We start from the raw sequence: 21,419 nt of genomic DNA, 5'->3' as shown, positions 1-21,419 counted from the left end.
GGGATTTGATGACAAGGGACGTGAAGAAGGTCAAGTTGTTCAATTTATGCTTCACCTCAACCTTTACTTGTAAGAAGACTCGTCTTCAGGAATCCCAGCTTCCTGAGATTTGTGGGCAAGTATGGACCAAGGAAAACTTACTCCTGAGTGGAGAAGGAACAAGTGAACAAACATAGAAACAAACTGCACACACAGAATTCCATGGGACACCTCATGAAATATATTCACAAGTATTGAAGGAGCTGAGGATGTTTGCCATCCTCAACTATCTACAAAAGTTTGTGGGGGTGAAGCTCCTAAGGACTGAAAGAAAACCAACATCACTCTTCAAAAAAAGAGGGTCTTGGGAAATAATGGCTGGTCGGCACTGACTTTATTCCTGGGAAAGTAACAGAGTAAATCTTGAAAGTCATACTAAGAAAAAAATAATAGTAAATAGACAGTGAGAAAGAATGAAAAATGTCTGAGCTGTTGGACTGATTGAAGATATGAAGTTCAGCTGTAGCAAAGTCACCAGCAATATATCCCAGGGTTCAATAGTAGCACCAATACTGTTTAGTATTTGCAATAATTAGCTGGATGAGAAGACAAAATGGACCTTTAGTATGTCTGCAGATAATACTGGCAGGAATAGTTGATAGATGAGTGGATTATGCTGCTATTCAGAAGGACCTCAATAGGCTGCAAAAGTGAGCCGACAGGAACTTCGTAATATTCAGATAAGGAAAGCATGAAATTCTGTATCCACTCAGGAACCAGTATATCTTCTGTAAGGCTAATCAGCTATGCCTCATTAGACAGAACATGGCCTATATTTCAGGGAGGCCATCCTTGCTAAGTACTTGGCATTGGCAAGGCACTAGCATGATTGGTTGAGATCCAGACTCCCTAGAGAGAGACAGGGTATACTACATTGAGACCAACATAAGGCTACAGAGATGAATAACAGACTGGAACACTTGCCATACAAGGAGAGATTGAGAGCTAAGACAGTTTAGCCTGGAGAAGAAATGGCTTAGGGGACGCTGATAAATGAATATAAAAGCTTGGTGGGGTAGAGGAAACAAAGAAAAAAAGAGACGGATCCTCTCAGTGGTATCCAGTGAAAGGAGAAAAGGCAGTGGGCAAAACTAAAATGCAGGATATTACATTTAAACATAAGAAAAAACTAAGAATGGTCAAACACTAGAGCAGACTGGCCAGAGAGTAGTCTCCACCCTTAAGGAAAGTCACACCGAATGTGGTCTTCAGTAAATTTCTCAAATATTACAATAATATTAAGATATGGCATTTATTGCAATTATTTTATTTCTATATTATTATTTTACATTGGGGAATTAAGTGGAAAGAGAAAATGTAAAACTACACTGCAAGACAATTTTCTTACAGATATCTCTACCTGATAAATTTTAATAATTTGATAAAGAAAATAAATGAAGAGATGTTCTGGAAAAAAACACTTTATCAAGTTACACACAGGATGTGTAAGCTCAGAATTAAAAAGTGTTATTTCTTGGTTCCTGGAATATGGTGGACAGAACTGCACTTCCTGCTAATGCCTGGTTCCAGTCTATTCCGGCACATTTGAGTGACATTTGAAATCATGCTGCCACTGTAATCTGAGCTTCTTTGTCAGCAAAACTCCAAACTTCATGCAGATTTAAAAAACAACTGTCAGGGTTAGTCCAAGAGAACAGCAATAATACTGCTTCAATGATAGCACTTCATAACTGACCCATTTTTTCCTTATTATTATGCTGTAAAAATAATAGAAGTGTAAATCTTACAATAGCTTTCTCTTTATATTTCAGAATTATTAAATCAGTAGTTCTCTTGAGGGTTGGAAAGATCATTTTCAAAGTAACTTTAAAATCTTCAGACATGGTACTGACAGGTTCTGAATGCTGCTCTTGAGATTTTGAAAGAAATTCATTATTTTTCTGACCTGGTGAACTACCAAATATCTAGTAAAGATCATCAGTTACAATGAGTTTTAAGAATACATTAAATTTGTATATTGTAAAATTTTTAATATTTCAGATTTTTAATAATAATATTTAATAATTTTAATAATTTCAGAATAACAGTGTAGAATATTTTAAAATACTAGTCCACTTAATTAAAAATAAATAAATTTATAAATAAATTCAACAAAATACATATAAATGAACCTTCTACTTTTAACATAGAAGCAATCATACCTCAGACACAAAATGATTTTTATAGTTGAGAACTTATTTTTGGTACTAAACAACTCGTCTTTCATACTGCAAGTATAATAGATCAGAGTTAACACCTCTCAATTCCACAAATGTTGTGCATGATATTGTATTCCGGACACTATTCCCAGGGACACATCTCCCAACATGTCTTGAAACTCTGTGATGAAAATGCTACTTTATTGAAAGCTGGTGTTCTCTGGAATACCATCATCACAAATTCTATCTACCCTATCTGAAAAGTTCAGTTCAAGATTTGAAAATGAGGAAAAGATAAACATATGAATATTTTATTTATTTTCAGCCTTCATTATCAGAAACAGTACAAGAAGTTAATTTTATTGTACTTTCTCCATGAATCTATGTAGCTGATTTACATAGATCCCCTAAAAATCTTTTAAAGTCCTTCTGTTTGCACTTCCATATGAAGGAAACCAAAGCAGTAGCAACAGTGTGTTCACAAGAGCTAAGAGCAGAATTTGAATCCCTGATCTACCAAGCCTGTAAACATTGCCCTTAACCGTTAATTTACAACAAGATTTGAGCAGGCAAGGAAGAGTAGGGAAGAGTGGGAAATGCAGTACCAATCAAGTTTCCCAGTACAGGTGATCTTTATTCGGATCTTTTCTGTACATGCAAGTACAAATCGTAGAAGCAGCCCCAAGAATAAATAAGCTGAATGAATATGATAAGCTTTAAAAATCACCTTTGTAATGAAAAATGGAATTTTTCTCACTAGAGAAAAAATACATATCTGAATAGAGAATTTGTTTCATCAATTTTCTCCAGGTAATTTAGTTTCTACTAAATGGGGCCAAACCCAATGACCAACCTTTCTTGAACAGGAGAAAGAGAACAAAAATATGCACACACAAAATTATCCAATAACATGGACAATTCAGTGGAACTTAACTTTGCTACTGGGGAATTCTAACTTTCACATATATTTCACTTCAGCAGACATATACATGCAAACAATAATCTTCATGTTATTTTCTAGCACTTTTCCCTGTCATTTTAGCAACAAACCTCTTTCTTCAATGTTAATAAGGAATTCATACACACACTTCTGTGCTCTTCATTGAATTAACATTTGACTACACTGCTTTTGGCTTAGGATTTCTTTCTTTGACATTTTATATTTCTTACATTTTATATTTTATATTATTTTCTTTCTTTGGCATTTTTGCATAGATTTCTGCAGTGCTTTCTACAACTCTCTATCTTAAGCTTGCATTTCTTTTCCGCATAATATTCACTCTGTGTTAGAATCTGTTTGTACATTTTCACATAAGAATATAATTTAAAGCCTTTAGGAGAGAGTGAAAAGCCTGCAAATTAAGTGCCATCCTGTGAGCGTAGCAACTAATTATTATTCTCAGTGGTTCCGTGATCATGCAGACCAATTTTTTTATGTTTCAACATTAAAAAGAGAAAAAAAACAATCATATAAAAATTAAATAGTAGGTGTTAAGCAATGTGGTGTGCTTGACTGAGCTACACTAATGAATTCAAATATTCAAGATGAGAACTTGCAAACAGGTTCTGTAAGACTATGGATATACTCAGTTGGTTTTAAGCGAAAAACAGAAGAGCAAGTAACGAGAGAAACTGTTAGTTGCTTGTTGGGGATACATTTGCTTGCTGTTCATTCAACTTTGGTTAAAAGGCACTGTAAATAAAAGGCACTTAAAATTGTGTATTAGACTGAAAGTCAGAAAAAGAACAAGCAATATTTTCTGGCATATTATTCATAATAAATTATACAATAGACTTCCAGACAAGATTTCACAAAGAAATGAAATGCAGTTTTAATGAGGAAAAGAAAGCATGCAAACAACAAGTACTGGAAGATATATATACTTAGAACAATAGGTATATGACAGGCTGAGGGATCTGGACTTGTTCAGCCTGGACAAAAGAAGGCTGCGAGGTGACCTCATTGCAGCCTTTCAGTACCTAAAGGGAGACTACAAAGAGGAGGGGAATCAACTCTTTGATAACTGCAGAGGGTTGATAACTGCAGGACAAGGGGAAATGGCTTTAAGTTGAGGAAGGAGACATTTAGGGGGAAATTCTTTACAGAGAGAGTGGTGAGGTGGTAGAACAGGCTCCCCAGAGAGGTTGTGGATGCCCAATCTCTGGAGGTGTTCAAGGCCAGATTGGATGGGGCCCAAGGCATCCTGGTCTAGTATTGAATGTAGAGGTTGGTGGCTCTGCATGTGATGGGGGGTTGGAGATTTATGATCCTTGAGGTCCCTTCCAACCCTGGCCATTCTGTAGGATTCTGTATACATGTGCAGAAATACATTAAGGGCACTGAACAATTATAGTATTATAGAAGGCAGATAGCTTGGGACTTATTTTTGCTTCTATTTGAAGTGAACTAGAACTTGCAACATGCTATAAGATATTCTCCTGCCTATAGCTGCTGCTCTGTCACAGGTCTTAGACATGACGGTACTATGTGGGTGTCCTAGACATCTAAAGGAAGCTCAGGTGGCACCAGAAATTTAAGTGTCAGCTGTAAAGGAGAAATTCAAATTGTAATTACTCATCAGTGGTAATTCTTGGCCACTGAACAACTTGGCACTGAGGGCAAGAACAGGTTAAATTGGCTGGAAGTAGAAAGAGAGACAGAATACTTTATGCAAGTGAGTAAAATTTCCCTTGTTGGTGAGATAAGGGCAAAAACTGTCTTGTAAGAAACCTGGAATGTGAATGCTCAGGGACCACTTCAGGGAAGAGAATTGGCACTGGACAGGGGCCAAACACTGTGTTAAGGCACTTGATACCAATACTCCTATGGCTGGTGCTGGCATACTTCTATTGTACCTTTGCAGTCTCCTATAAGATCCACTTACAGCATTAAAACACCATCCAATGCATCTGTCTTTAAATAGTTTAATATTTAATCAAAAAATTGTTTTTAATTCTCGTCAAGTACTACAATAAAAATTCCTCAAAAGTTACTGCTCAATCCATAGAAGTTTAAACTCCCACTGCAGCTAGTGGAGGTCTAATCAATAAAGATGATACAGTCTAAAGAGCAGTCCAGCTAACCAAGGTCTACGAAAACTGTTTTGTGTCTACTGCCCGAGATACCTTGCATATCCAATTTGCTGTCGAATGTACTGCTCTAGAATATGATTAATATTCTGTTTCACATATGCTGCCCTACATAGATATGCTTGGGATCACGGAACGTATCATGTAATGAATCGATTAAAAAATGCCTGCTGAGAAATTTCTAATGAAAAAAAGAATTTTGATCTGAAGAGTTATAGTTAATAAGTTGTCCTTTTCTATTTTAACCTGGGAAACAAAAACAAAACCACATTTTTTTCTTGACTGGGGGTTAAATTCTCTGATGAAGTGTGAAAAAGTTTTAATAATGACTTCTGCAGAATCTGCAAAACACACACGAAAAAAATGAAGGAAGTCTAATTATGGCCTCATGATTCAAAATGGAATAAGTAATAGGAAGCACTTGCAACAGCACTTACTCAATACAGTTAGACAAAAGCTTCATGAAATGAATGAAGCTTTGAATTGTTATGAAATATGAAATGTTATGCTCAAGCCAGAGAAGACCATAAGAGTTCCAGAAATAGATTAGTATGCTCTAGGAAAAAGAAACAGGGTAGCTGCTAAATTCAAATATGTAAAAGAAAGATGTTAGTGCTGTATGCGTGTGAGAAAAAAAAAAAAAAGTTTTTTCAAGTTTTACAGAAGATGTGGCAAGATCTGAATGCATTTTCTATGGAGAAACTAAAAAAAAAAAAAAAAAAAGAGGAAAACACCTAAAATGTCTCTCAGTTTTCAAGATTTAGCAGAATGTTGATGTTCAGAGCAAGTTACAGTCACAAGTAGCCAACACAAAAGAAGAGAGCTAAACAATTGTGCACAGACCTGAATTTTCCAACATCAGGTAGTTTAGGCAAAACCAGTTTTCAAAGTCACTGCTCATATTCTACCTCTGCAGTAATAACTAGATTGCCTTGTGAAATATTCTCATTATTTGAACAAGATGATGAAAGCTAGCAGAACATTATCTAGAGAAAATCCAGGGCATATTGTGGAAAAAGTAACTAAATTGTTCGGAGAAATGCAGGAAGGAAGAAGTAATGTAACATTACATTTGACAAAAATAAAATAAAATAATTGAATGAAGACATTTAATCCAGTGATCCTCTGTGGGGAAATATTTTGAAAATGGTTTAATAAAAGCATTCAATAATTAGGAGCATATGCTTAAGTGTCCGTACATTAATTAGGAGAATCATTCGTAAAAAAATTGAAGATAATTCACAGAGCAGGGATTAAGTGTTAGAGATAGCTTTGGAAATGCCTCAAGGTACGGTATGTTCATTGATAAAATGATGAAGCTGAAAAGTAGGTATGGTGTCCTAAGAGCACTAGCAGTAAATCAGGCTTTATTTTCCAGAACATACAGTGTTGGTGTAAAAAGGCAAAATGCTCAGTCTTTCTTTCTCCTGCAACCTCTTAATATATTGTCAAAACTTAAGAGATTTTCATGAATGAAGGAAGATAAATGACTAAACCATCATGCATTGTACTGAAAGTTTGCTAGATCTTTTGCATGAAAATTATAAGGAGGAAGACTGCATCTATCATTAGGAAGAAGAGGCAACAGAACTCCTTAATGGTTCCCAACAAAGCTCTATTAGGCAGAGATTGTTGTGAACGTGAAGAGAAGTAGTATGCTCCAATGTGATGAAACTGAATTATGGAAGGGAAGGAAGAAAAGAAATGAAAGAAACTTAAATTCCTTGACTCGCATAGATTTTTCTTCATCTTAAAAAGATGAAAACCAACCAAAAAAAATCAGTATAGTTGTCTATTTGAAGCTCTTATTAACTTTCATACAGTAATAAAAAGGGTTTGGATCTATCCTTCAATAACATAAGTACTTGAAATCAGATGGAAAAAGTAGCAAAATAAAAAGTTATTGTCAGAAGATGTCTCCAGGAGTATTTTAAACCTGTTACATAAATATCAGAAAGTATTTTGTTATTGAGAAAACAGAAGGCCACTAATATGTTTGTCACTGCTACTAATTTTATAATTGTAACCATTTCACATGTAAACATTTATTACTGTGTAAGGTACTGATTTTAAAAAATACAAATGATACTGAAGTTCAAGTCTATGTCTAAAGCTAATTCAAATTAAGTAGTGCTTTCCAATTGCCCAACTGCATAAATCTTACTTTCTTCCATGCTGAAAATTCTACTCTTCTATGAAATGAAAGGAAGTTCCCATTAAATTCTTACATATAATAAAAGAGTAGTCATTCTTTAAAAGCTGGACCTTTTATATAACTATTTATGAATCAAAAAAGATCTGCAAGCCTTAAAGACAATTTGCAATGCAAAAGCTTTGCACTGTAGAAGAACCATTCTAACAGTCATGGAAAAAAGAAAGATTATTTTCATTGGTGTGTTATAGTAACATTTTACTTCCCAGTGGATTTTAACTTTCATTTATATCTCTTAGAAAGTATAACATAGCAGTTATTTATTTGTTTTAGAACCCAATTATAAGAATGTTTTGAAATAATTATGGATTTATAAAACAGACTGTATAATAGAAGTAAAATTACATACTTTAACAGTATCTGCTTTCTACAGTGAAAAATAATTTACACATACTATCTCATTTAATATGATACACCTCTATTTCTCTAATAGTTTATCTAATAAATTTTGAATCTTCCTTCCTACACACATAATTTTTTTTCTTGAGTTACAAATTTTACAAGCTACCTTTGTAAATATATTTACTATGGCATGCTATCCATTCTTTCTAATATTAACTGACTGATGGTTCAAATATAACAAAAAGGTCAAAATAAATTCTAACCATATTTTGTAAATGCATGTAGACACTGCAACTTTGATAACTGCATCTTTACTTTCTGGTCTTTTTATTTAATTAGGTTAAAAAATGTATGTTGAATCATTTTAATGAAATATGATAAGTATTTAAACTAATCAAAATTAAATAAAAATCAGTTCATTATCTCACTTTGTATAAAAGAATACTTTTGACACTTTATTAAATATTCTGTACAGGAATAGAAAATGAAAACTAAGCTGATGTGCAAAGGACTCAAAAAAATTGAATCATCAAATGTGGTAACTGTCTATCTGGAATACTCGAAATTCTTATCTATCAGTACTCAGGTTAGAAGTGTTGTTTACTAATAAAACATATCAATAATATGCAATGATGAGCAGAAATGACAGAAATGTATGAGTAATATAATGCATGTATTTCAAATAAATTGCAGGATAAGAACAAATAAAAATACATAAAATTTAGAAGGAATATTCTAACTATTAGGAAATCAAGAAACTATTGGAAGTCCAGTCTAGAGACATACTAGTAAAAATATTTAAAATTATTAAACTGATTTTTTCTTAATTTTCAAAAAAAAAAAAAAAGTCAAAATTTTTAGTTAAAAATTTAAGAAAATTTGCAATATAATACCTATTCACACAAAGACCAAAAAAAAAGTTAGAAATTGAAGAGTTTTTTGTTCAGCATAGCATGGGAGTGTAATACATAGTATGTCTCAACACCCTAATCTTGGTATGATACAGGAGGTTAAACTATATCTTCCAAAATGCACTTAGTATTTTATCTAAACTATTTTTATTCATATGTAAGCAGCATTTGAAAGGGCAAAATACACTTTAATCGAAGTTTAATTTTTTGCAAGGAGAAAGATGAACACATTCCATTCTATGCTATCAAGAGGAAAGGACTGGAAAAGCTGTTCTGCAGCTCTCACTCTTGCAACATCCCTAAAAGTGCTTCATTTTCAGATTACCTTCACAAAAGTTTAGGAGGCTCCGCCAGTGCTTGCTGAAGAAAGCTTTAGGGATGAATAATAACTCACTACAAAATAAGTTTTTTTCTGAGCCTCTAAAGAATTACGTAAGAAATATTTTCTCACCACTGAGCCTAATCATTAGAAAATTATTTCGGATGATAATATCTAACAGCCACCAAATCTAACAACTATGTATGCCTATGCATTGTGCATGTGTGAATTTGTGCATTTATAGAGATGGAAAGAGTCAAGCAAAATATCTGTTTATATGCATGTACATGAGGTACAGTACATACACATATTTAAAGATAATATAATATTCTCACACACTTATATTAAAAGTTAGAAACTAGACATAATCAACATCTGCTGCAACAGAATTACCAGATTATTATTTACTAGAAAAGTAAAGTAGAAAGATGAAAGCCCTCTTAATAAACGGAATATTTTGATTAGCACACGTTCTGCTCATACGCTGAAATCTTAAGTAAAGGATTAGTGAAAATTAATCTTCAAGTTATCCATGCACTTTCTGCCATCATTAGGAAGTTACACTTGAATTAGCAATAAAATAATCTCCCATTCTACCTATTTAGAGTGACACTGATGTGCAGAACATGTATTGTCTTAAATTCTTTGGTCAAATGTCTCTCTATTAAGTAATTCACCCAGATAAATGCTAAAAGGCAAAACAGCATAATTCTCAAAAAATTTACAATCTAAAATGAGTCTAAAAAGCTGAATTCAACTGGCATGACCAACATTGAAAGGACACAAACTAATGTCTGATATAAGTAATTGTAGTGGTACCTGTTTTAAAACACATTTCACTACTTTACTGCATCAGTATATGTTGCTATCTTACTGTTTGCACTTAATTGCCGAAGTTTCAAGAAATATGCTCTTCTGTGTTTATCAAATAATTTATGGGTCTCAGATCCACTATCAGAGGAGATCTGACTGCTATGGATTAATGAAAATATATATTATGTCACTAATAAAAAACAAATAAAAATAACAGATATTTGTTCACCAAAAGGAGTTCTGACTACTATTTGGAAATATGCCATGGAAGAGCAAAACTCACTTGGCAGAAATAAAACACTGTTGATAAAATAAAGATGTAGAACAGTCTTGGTTTAACAAACAGAATTTGGAGAAGAAAAATCATGGATCTACTTGCATTAATCTTTTAAACATTCTCCAAGGCACTACTATTCAAACGGTCCTACTGTACAATGTTTTATAATTTGCACAGATAATATTGAAATCTAAATGGATAGTGGAAAGCCTCAAAAATTAACTTACATGATCAATTAATTCACGAACCATTCCATTCCACTGTCCACTGGCATCCTCCTGGGCTCCATATTTTCCATCCTCCACCAGTCTAATCTCATAGGAAAATCCAAGGATAGTAGACAGCTCCCTGAGAAGGTCAATGCAATAACCTTCAAACCGATCATTTCCATACAAAGGTTTATCTGACTTCTTGAACATTACATATGGCTCTTCCTGTAAAATTTGAAAAGACAGAACAAATATTGAATGCTCCCCCATATCTTCCTTTTTTATTCTTTCTTATCTAAATTATTATACTATAATGATTACCCTCCCTGTAAAAAGAATTAAATGAAAAGTAGAATTCTCTTAACTTTTACCTATAAGTCTCATTAACAAGTTACATAATGCATTAATAATAAATGCATTGTTTGGATGAATACAGTAAGCCTCTCATAACACAATAAAAATGTGATTTAACAACTGAACAAGAATAAAATTTTAATTCAAATCCCAAATCAATCAAATGCTTTAAGAATCAGCTTTTACATTTCTCTTGATATGAGCTCTTAATTGTTTTCTCAGTGGTTTCATAGATGAAGCATAGAAAACACACAAAGAGAGAAAAAAAAGTCTGCCTTACTGCTTCAACTTATATGCTTCCATTTTTAATACTGTGGCAAAAACAGACAAAAAGTTAACTCAGAAAGTCAATTATATGGCATATGTTCCATGAAAACTGAATTTAATTTCTTTAAACGTTTATTTTCATATATGTTTATAATTTAGACTATGATATGACTTCTCCTCATAAAGTGATGTGGAAATATGGCAGTAAATAACTTAAAATAATCATCAGAATATTCATAATTATAGGAAGAAATATTTAGGAAAATGCAAGGCTTTAACATCTCCTTATTTAGGGTAATCTTCCTCAAATACAAAGCTGAAGGAAAATATAAACCAAATAAATGGTTGGGTTTACTACAAATCTTCAAGTTATATGTGAAAGGTTCAATATATGACTTAGTCTGTACTTGTGCATTAGAAAGGTTTTTCCCATTTTATACAAAAATAAAAAAATAAGAACAAAGGTAAGAAAAATGGTAGTAGATGCAATTACTGCACCAAATACAAGTTTCAAATGAACTCTCCAGAGTAACTTAATAGAATTCATAGAGCCCTAAATCTCCACATCAGCATTCAGTGGGGTTAAAGGCACTTCATTCCACAGGCATGTGACAGCTTTACTAAGGATCTGTCAGCATTTCCAATGTAAACCTGTATCTTGAAGTGACCCATGATTTAAGCTTTTTTGTCTATATAAAACCAGAATGCTGGTATGCAGGATTTTACTCAGAATGCAAAGAAAGCAAGGAGACCGTTTACTCTCAGAAGAAATTTCTTCAGAAGATGTTTGTTTCCCTGTTGAATTTTTCGCTCCTCTTAAGGAACATTGGATTCATTGGGGAGTGATCAAAGTATTCAACACATACAAAGTGGTTGCAAACTGGAATATGAGAAGTTATTTTCTGTAGATGGAACAATTGCTAATGGCCTTAAATCTTAACAAAAGAAATTCAGGTCAGATATAAGGAGGAACTTCATAATGATGGGCATAATTAAGTGCCACAGTAGATTATCTAAGAGCTTGGACTGTGTTGCTAAAAGAAAAAGATAACCTTAATTACACACAGATATAAAGAAGGCAAAGAAAACAGCTACCTGGGGAACTCTGCTATAGAAAGAACATTCATCATCTAATAAATTAAATTCTGACAATTAAAATTTGTCTACATCAACTGTTCAGTTCAGTGGTTTTGAAGTTCTCAAAACGTCTGGAATTCCTTCAAACATATTATCCAATATTAAATTGAAATATTGAATAAAATTATTTACGCAAACTTTAAATTCAAAGATTTATACCTGAAGATGTAAAAAATCTCAGACATGTCCGCCTCAAACAGAACAATATTAAGTTCCTAGATAGCTTGGAATGTTCATATACAGAGACCCTAGACGTCTGTTCTCTGAATTGCTCAGATATTTACAGTCACACGTCCCATAGTCTATTTGAAATCAATCTACTAAACAGAAGTTTTGCTTCTATCTCTCATTCCATGCAACACTGTATTGCACGGAGAAGAATTTAAATGTGTATGATATCAGAGAAGTAGTATAATCATCAGTGCATGCTGTTATGTCTTCTTTATCCTGTAAGGACAGACAGATTTCCTTCACTGAGACACGTAGCTCATCCATACATTCCTTCATATTTTCCTAGAGCATCATTACAACAAACCCTGATTTCTGTATTTTTACATTTCATTAAATACATATATATGTATTGCAACAATTAAGGGTTCCAATCTCGTCTTCTTTTATTATTCTTTCTCTGACTTCATTGGATGAGGACTACAATAGTCCTTATGATACTATTTTACTATTAAATAATTACAATATTTTGTTATGGAAAAACTTTTGATGAGAAGTTTCACCAATGATTTACCACAATACCCGCTTAATATTGTTGGAATTCCTATGTTATGCCCTCAATTAGTGGCTCTCGATGTTCCTTTTAGAGTCTTACACTGCCAGAATTTTACTTGCAATTTAATACAGTTCCTCACTTAGCTTTGATAGGATTCAGTGTTCATTTCTTGTCGGAAGCACCACATGTGATAGCTCTTTTATATATTACCCCAAAGTTTCCTCAGGTCCATCTCTGCAATGTTTAATGTACATTTTAAATACTGAACATAATCGTTTCTTTGTTTTTTTCCACATAAAAATACGCTTTATTTCTTCAAGGTTGAATTTACATACAGACAAATATTATAAAATTGATTGTCAGGTATACCCAGGAAAACATCAAAGCACTAAACATACAATCATCATAGCTTTCTGTCAAATTATCACTTCTACCAAAATCTTTCATAAGGACAATTATAAACCATTAGAGATAAAATATTTAAGCCAAGTGATTTGCAAAGACAAGCAACTGTTTTATACTAATTTAGTCTTGTTCTAAATTTAATGCTATCCTTTGTTCCTGAAAACATGACTCCCCGAAATTTACTACACCATAAAGTGAGTTGGTCAGAATTGTTTGCATAATGTTTAAAAATATCCTTTAAAATCTAAGCAATTGCAATTTAGATTTATGAATAAACATACTCTTTCAAGTGGACAGGCTTCAATTAATTAAAAAAACCACCAACAACAAATAAACAAAAATCAACTTCCCCATAACACCATTATTACTGCTTGAAATGCTTGAAGTAAAAGCCATTGAATAAGCACTGTCAAATGCACACATTTTCTCCAAGAAAGATTCTTAAATAAATCTTCATGCAGAGACACTTTTTAAAGAAAATGTGTCTACTCTGAATTCATTTAGGCTATAAGAAAGGGATTCTATCGTGACTTTCTATCAAGGATGATTGTCCTGAAATGAGAGCAATCAAAGTGAGAGTAAATAACTGCATTTTAAAAACATTTATTGTCATCCAAATTATTCTTATCTCTAGTTTAAATTATTTTTGATGTGTGAAATTGAACATGGAAAATAACATTCAAGAATATCAACACAAAAATAATTGAAAGGAAAAAATAGAAAAGTCTGAGGGATTGTTCTCTAACGAAATGAAATAAAATATTAATGATTTGAAATGTCTGTAAATGCACTTGTAATGAAGAATTCATTATCTTCTTCATAAAGGACAAGGGAAAGGGGGAAAAAGAAAAAAGCACTCTAGAAACATTCAAAATAAATTTGGCCACAGTTGGACACCATGTGATTTATTTCACAATACGTACTAAGAAATAGTTTTGCTGTAATTTGAAATAGAATATATATATATGTGTGTGTGTGTATATATATATGTGTGTGTGTGTGTGTGTGTGTGTGTGTGTGTGTGTGTGTGTGTGTTCTTGGACTACTAAGCAACAGAGCTTCCATAAATATAATACAGTGTTTTTCCACTTGTAAAAGGTGCACTCAAGTACTTCCCAGCACTGGGAATTCTTTTTGATCACCGTTTTATTATAAAGACACAAAATATTATTATTCTTTTATGTAAATAAGGGCTCTAAAATCTAGGAAAATCTAAAGAAAAATACTGTAAAAGTGGTGTATGCAACTCAAATTAAGTTATACATAAAAAAATACATTAAAAAGAAAAAGATAACGCTGGTTGTAACAAGACCAATGAAAGAGTTATAGTCAAATAAAGTCTTGTTACCATTATCATTAGTTGAAATTGGGAGGCTAGTTAAACTAGAATTTTGTCACAAGATTTAAATCACAGATATTTATAATCCTTAAGCAAGAAAAAATGGAGTCTAAATAACATATACTCAAAGGTTCACATATATATTCATACTTTTGTTTCACAATTAGATGATCTCCTTAATAGTATTTACTATAAATATTTTTTTTCTAAGAAAAGCAAGAAATGGAATGGGTGCTATTTTACTGCCAACAAGCAACACTATTCCTTTGTCAGAAATATGCAATATACTGCTTCAGCTTTCAATATATATCCCTATCATCAACTATCAGGTTTAATTAGAAAATTCAACAGTAGTTTTGTTTTAACTGGTTATATTCCATTTTGATTTCCATTTTCTCTGCAAGGAAAGGCTTTAAAAAACTACTTCATTTAAAAATAAGACATTTGAGAAAAATAACTAAAGGAAACCACTAGAAAATTGATTCTTCACAAGAGGTAAGTTGTCAAAATCTCTAGCATTCAGATAACACTCTCTAGTGCTTATTACACATTTTCAAATGTATTATATTTAGTGCTAAGTATCCACATAGCACTTGAAAGAAGCAGTCCTATGAACTGAAATGCTCAGTTTTACTAATTCCATATACATAAGCTTCAGTTACCCGGAGAATGCAAACATCTTTTGTGCACAGGTTGCCGTACACATTCAGTCAGTATAACACAGATGAACAATTTGGAAAAAATCAGCCCAACGGAAAACATTCAGCGTTGCACAGAAATTTTTTATCTAGCTTCTTCAAATTTATACTGGGTGCATTTGTGACAAATCACCACAGACCAAGAATAGATACCATGTGTTACCAAAATACTGTTTTAGAAACCATTAGTTTTTTGTTATAATAATGCTATTTTAAAAGGATGGTTAAAAAAAAAAAAAAAAAAAACACTAGGAAATTAGCTAGCTTCTCCATGTAAAGGAGAACTTGATCATTGTACTGAGGCTACCCATGTCTTCTAACAAATTAACTTAACTGCAATATCCTGTAGAAGCCTTACAGATCGCAGACAATAGTGGTACAGAATTCTTTTCTGAGATCATTATAGTCCAATGAAAGAACACAAGTAAAAGTAAATTCAGCTGAATCAAGTGATATAATACAAAGTGGTCTTGTTTCATGAAAAGCTGTTTGTGCCCAGCTGAAAAAAACATCTAGATTATGTGGCCTTTATCTCAATGCAAAGAAAATCAATTATCTGTGAAAACATCTGATCAGAACCTAGTCCAGTGGAAAAGAAAGAAATGAGTAGTTGTTCAACAACACAATAAAAAGGAAATTAATCAAGTCTATAAAGGATATAAGGTAGAAAAAATATGTTATTAAAATATTAGTAAATATAAATTCCAAGATAAGACATGTGGAAGATTAAAATGTTAGAAAAAAATGGAATCAAGATCATAGACCTAGCAGGAAGCTATGCTTTCCCAGAACATTACATCCATTTTCAACCATTAAGAGAAGACCGCCATTAACCAAATACTTTTATTTATTGTTCATACATTATATGTAGGTCGTTCTGATACTAATGCCTCCTATTTGAGTCCATGGAAACTACAACTGATACTGAGAGTACACTATCAGAAAAAATTCTCAGCTCTGTAGCTCATTACACAGTAGCCACTACCATTAGCTATGCATTTTCACTAGCAGTAGACAAGAGTCTGTATTCTGCACCTGTAAAAATTTGCACCAGCAGAAGAGACCCACTGTTTCACAACATATATGACTGCATCATTTCTAGGAAAATGTCACGCACTTCATCTTTCAACAGCCTGAACATCTGGAATTCAAAAAATGCCTAAAATGACTATACAGGTGATGTGGTGGGACAGTCCAGCCAAGACTGGTAATATGCGTCATGATCTTCCAAATGGTAGGGAACGTGGCACTATTGTGTTGCAAGAGGAAGGTTGTCTTATTCTCTGGCCTGACTCAGGAAGTTTGAGCATTCAGCTTAGTCAGCATCGCAATATAGTAGAGTTGATTGCCTATTCAGTTTCCAAGAAATCCATAAGGATCACCTACTTCCTATTCCAAAAGACAGTGCACATCACCTTACCTACTGAGGGCAGCATCTTGAACTTTTTTTCAATAGGAAATACACATCACCACTCCATGGACTCACATTTTGAAGACAGGCTGAGGGAGCTGGGCTTGTTCAGCCTGGAGAAAAGAAGGCTACAAGGTGACCTCATTGCAGCCTTTCAATACCTAAAGGGAGACTACAAACAGGAGGGGAATCAACTCTTTGAAAGGGTAGATAACTGCAGGTCAAGGGTAAAAGGTTTTCAGTTGAGGGAGGGGAGATTTCAGTTGGATGTCAGGGGGAAATTCTTTACAGAGAGTGTGGTGAGGTGCTGGAAAAGGCTGTCCAGAGAGGTTGTGGATCCCCTGTCCTTGGAGGTGTTCAAGGCCAGATTGGATGGGGCCCTGGGCAGCCTGGTCTAGTATTAAATGTGGAGGTTTGATGGCCCTGTGTGTGGCAGGGGGGTTGGAGATTCATGATCCTTGAGATCCCTTACAACCCTGGCCATTCTGTGATTTTGACTTTGGCTGGCAGTGATGACATCTCATCTCGTTACCAGTAATGATGTGATCCATGCAACTGTCACCTTCAACCTTGTATTGGTTCAATAGCATGTGTTCCTTCTATTTCTGCATGAGGATTTGTAGAAATCACCTAGTGTAAACTTTGTTACCATTTTTTCCAGTGCTGAAGCCAGTGTTCATCTCTGTACACACTTCTCTGGATGTAATCCATCCATTCATATGGATGAACTGATAGACATGCTCTTCATTTCATGGTCTGACAACTGCTTAAGACCATCTGGAACATGATTGTCTTTCACACTGCTGTCTCCTCTGTTGAAACACAATACCTGCCATCTCACTGTGCTAAATTTTTTTCACATGGAGAAATTCAACTACACACCTTTGCATCATATGCACTTCAGACACCATTTTGTCAGATTGCCCCTCTGCTGCCATCTGTTGCACAAAATGTAACAGAATAAAAGTGGAAAGGTTCAATCTTAGCTAGTACCCTAACAACCACTTCTGATGTCAAGGGCCAACACAATAAAATAGGAGGCATTACTTTCAGATCTGCTCTCATATTAATTGAATATGCCAGTGTTGTAAAGGAAGAAATTAGAGGATGGGACATCACCAATAAATATAAAAATGTCACAAGTGGTACTACACGTCCAAGAGAAAGCAAAAACAGAATTCTGTATTTGGAATGGACACTAATCTGAGTGAAATAAAAACAGGCTAACACAATCCATACTAAAATGCTCCAAAACAAACAATTAAAAGAATGTATCCTAATGCATAAATACTCAAGGTACTGTTCGTATGAGACTGAACTTAGATAAGTAATTAATTACATAATCAAGAACTGTTGTACTTTAAATCCGGTAGTCATAAGTTCATTATTTACTTCACATACAACCTGAAAGAAGGCCAAACCACCCTTGAAATAAATACTAGTAAAACAACAAAACAATCTGACACCGAGCAGAAATTAATCTTGTGTCTTTCTTATTTACTGAGTTGATGGTTGACTACAAAGACTAAGCTTTTTCTATTTTATTTTTTATATATAAATTTTTTTCTACTTCTTTCTATATATAATTTTGCAGTTGTTGCAGCTAGAAGATTTTATCATGCAACACTCTTCCCTTCCCTAAGAAGAAAACTGGGAGGGAAGAAAGAGGAAAAAAACATGACTGAGATAGAAGAAACTAATTCATTAAAAGGATTGTGAGATAGTACAGATTAATTAAGAGCAATAAATCAAAACAAAGCAAAAATAAAAATGGAGGAGAGAAAGAAGGTCCTTCCAAATCATTATCGACAGGCCCTCCACCACTTCCCTCCTGGGAAAGACCAGAGAACACTTCCCCTATTACTTGGAATCAGAAATCATGTAGAGGCTGACTCCTGGGAAATGCAGTACATCCTAGAATATCTTCCTTTTTAAGTCTCATGTGAGACTGCTAGTGATAAACAGGAAACATAGCTCCATAGTGCACTATGTCTCCGCACCCAACAGCCTATTGCATGAAGTTATGAAATGGAATACTGATAAAATCAGACAGCAGTGAAATTTACACACAATTAAATCCATTAAAACACGACTGGACAAAAGTTAATTGTAAACAAGCAATCGTTACAAACCTTTCTAGATAACACCATGTACAAATAATTGATATATTCTGATATAAACTGATTCTGAAAAGAATCAGTGCTCTAAAAAGTGCACTTTTTTCCTTTTTTTTTTTTTTTTGATGATAAATATTAGGTGAACAGTAAGTAAGAAGAACAAGATGTCACACAGACACAAAGACTGAACGATGGACTGAAGGATATAGTGTGCATTGTAATTGTTTTCCTTTAAACTTTGAGAAATTATTATGGAAATCATAATTTTAAGAAAAAAAGAAAAAAAAAAAACAAAAAAAAAAACAAAAAAAACTTGAGAATCCCTACTGTGAGTACTTATTTAATTTTATGATATTGTGAGTGCATATTTAATTTTTTAACGGGTCAACTTGTTGGATAATCTTAAGATCAAACTCATCATTTAGTGAATGACAAGACTGAAATATTGTAATGGAAAGCTAATCAAGAAAAACTACTCCGTCCCCCAAGAAAATTAAGTACGAAATTTGAGGATGCAGATATAGGCAATAAATATCCTTCTAAGAAAATTTACTTGAAAGTACATTAATAATAACTGTTGCAAATAAAGATCTGATCACAAGGCAAAGAAAAATAGCAGGTAGATTAGAAATTATATTTTCAAAGAGATGATAAATCCTTGAAAAATATTTATTAAATAATAAAAGAGAAGCTACAAAATTTGTTCAAGAATAGTATGACTCTCTGATAACTGTTGTATTCATGCTAGCTTTACATTTACATGTACTGCTCATGCATAAATAGTCTGTGGAGTCTCCCATCTTGGTGAACTTCAAAAGCCACCTGGACGTGTTCCTGGGCAATCTGCTCTAGGCAACTCTGCTTAAGCAGGGAGTAGGACCAGGTGACCTCCAGAGGTGCCTTTCAACCTCAAACATTTTGCAGTTTTGTGATATTTTGCTGTACCAGGAGGTGTAGTCCTCCTGGCTGCATGGTCAAATTTAGCCACAGTGTTAATTGTCAGTGGCACAAAAGTGGGGATAATCAGTACAAGGTCAGATGTTTGTCATATACCATGATCTGAGGGGAAAAGTTAAAAGTCAAAGTATGCTGGGATTACTTGATACAAATTGTCTTCTCATGTCTAAACACCAAGATAAAAACTGGACAAATTTGAGAAAGAAATGATAAAATGAATTTTCAATTGTATCAAAGGCCAAATTGCTTGACCAAACTATTCCCATGCCACTTCCATAAACAAAAATAATTGGTTTTCTCATAACTATCTGTATTGTATGATTTCTGATATTCTGCAAGTGTACCATGTTCAAAGAGCTTTTTTTCCCCCCATCACTACTATCAACATTACAGTTTCATCATTACCTATTTTCATGTTCTTCTTGCAAAACTTTTAACTGTATTCATTTTTTAATGTGTAAGTTACATCACAAACTTGAAGTTTGATTACACAATTAAAAATATCTCCTTATGTTTCTACATGTTGAATTAAAATTGCTTTATTTAATTAATAAGCCTTACAGGCTACTTTCACTATTCAAAATGTGCAACTGACACTTGAATGGAATTCGTCTTATTCTATCCAGATGTCAAAGTAGAAAAAATTTACTGCAACTTATGTGTATATATGTATATGCATAAGTTGCAGTAAATTTTATATACATATAATATGTATGTATGATTGTTTTGCTCTCCATAATCTCCTCGCAAACAGATTTGGACAAGAAATGTTTATTTGAATTGTTTCAACAGATTGTATTTATTATATTTTGATTTTTAAGATATTATTAATGACAAAAATAAATTCAACATTTGAAATTATTTTAAGGATAATCAAATTATGATTTTTCTCTAATACTTTCAAAAAAAATATGTATTTTTTTAAAGAATTCAGAGGAATACAGAAAAACATAACACAACAAAAAGTGTTGGTGAAAAGAGGAAAACCATCTTCAAAATCTGCCACTATTAGAACAGAGAATTTTAATCATTAGCTTCTATTCACCAGGGATACTGGAGTTAAAAGGCTGTCATATCTAATTAACATTTAGTTAGGAATACGGAAGGAATACACAATGGGCTTTCATAGCTGGCAGTCAAAATCCAGCTGGGAGAGGTGAAGCAATCCACTACTTAGAGGCAATCAAAACACTGTAATATATGACTAAGACATCTCACTAGTCATTTGTGCCAGCATGCCCTAATTGAAGGAAAGATCTACAGGAAACAGCAAATTAACCTTCTTCCATAATGCTATCCATAATAGAAATTCATTATATTTTATTATATATATTATATATAAAAGATATCATACGTCATATCTTTTAGGATACTTCCTAGATCTCTAGTGTGACCCTGTGAGACATGAAACATATAATCATAAACTACTGCCTGAAGAACTGAAGCCATAGTTGTCATTTTATGCAGTTTCACTCCTTTTGTCAGGCAAAGAAATAGAAATAGTTTGGGGTTTTTTTTTTTCCAATTTCACTTTGTCCAGACTTTAATTCAGCTACAACCCAAAAAATTTTACAAAGCTGTTTATTTTGATATATGAAAACTTGACATACATATAAACCACTACAAAACAAAATTATCC

The 21,419-nt window shown here is 33.3% G+C and overlaps 1 protein-coding gene across 1 annotated transcript in view; it reads right to left on the bottom strand.

Annotated features, from left to right (window-relative positions):
• The window catches only part of GRIK2 (glutamate ionotropic receptor kainate type subunit 2), a 346,262-nt gene that overhangs the window by 132,926 nt on the left and 191,917 nt on the right, over window positions 1-21,419 (bottom strand). The window contains exon 10 of the mRNA XM_042881979.1: window positions 10,390-10,596. Within this exon, the coding sequence (XP_042737913.1) occupies window positions 10,390-10,596 (207 nt within the window). The remainder of the gene's footprint in view (window positions 1-10,389; window positions 10,597-21,419) is intronic.

Source organism: Lagopus leucura, unplaced genomic scaffold (assembly GCF_019238085.1).
Source record: "Lagopus leucura isolate 7727_CA_CO unplaced genomic scaffold, USGS_WTPT01 Super-Scaffold_73, whole genome shotgun sequence".
In the NCBI taxonomy this organism is placed as follows: Eukaryota; Metazoa; Chordata; class Aves; order Galliformes; family Phasianidae; genus Lagopus; species Lagopus leucura.
This window is presented reverse-complemented; position numbering and strand designations above follow the sequence as displayed.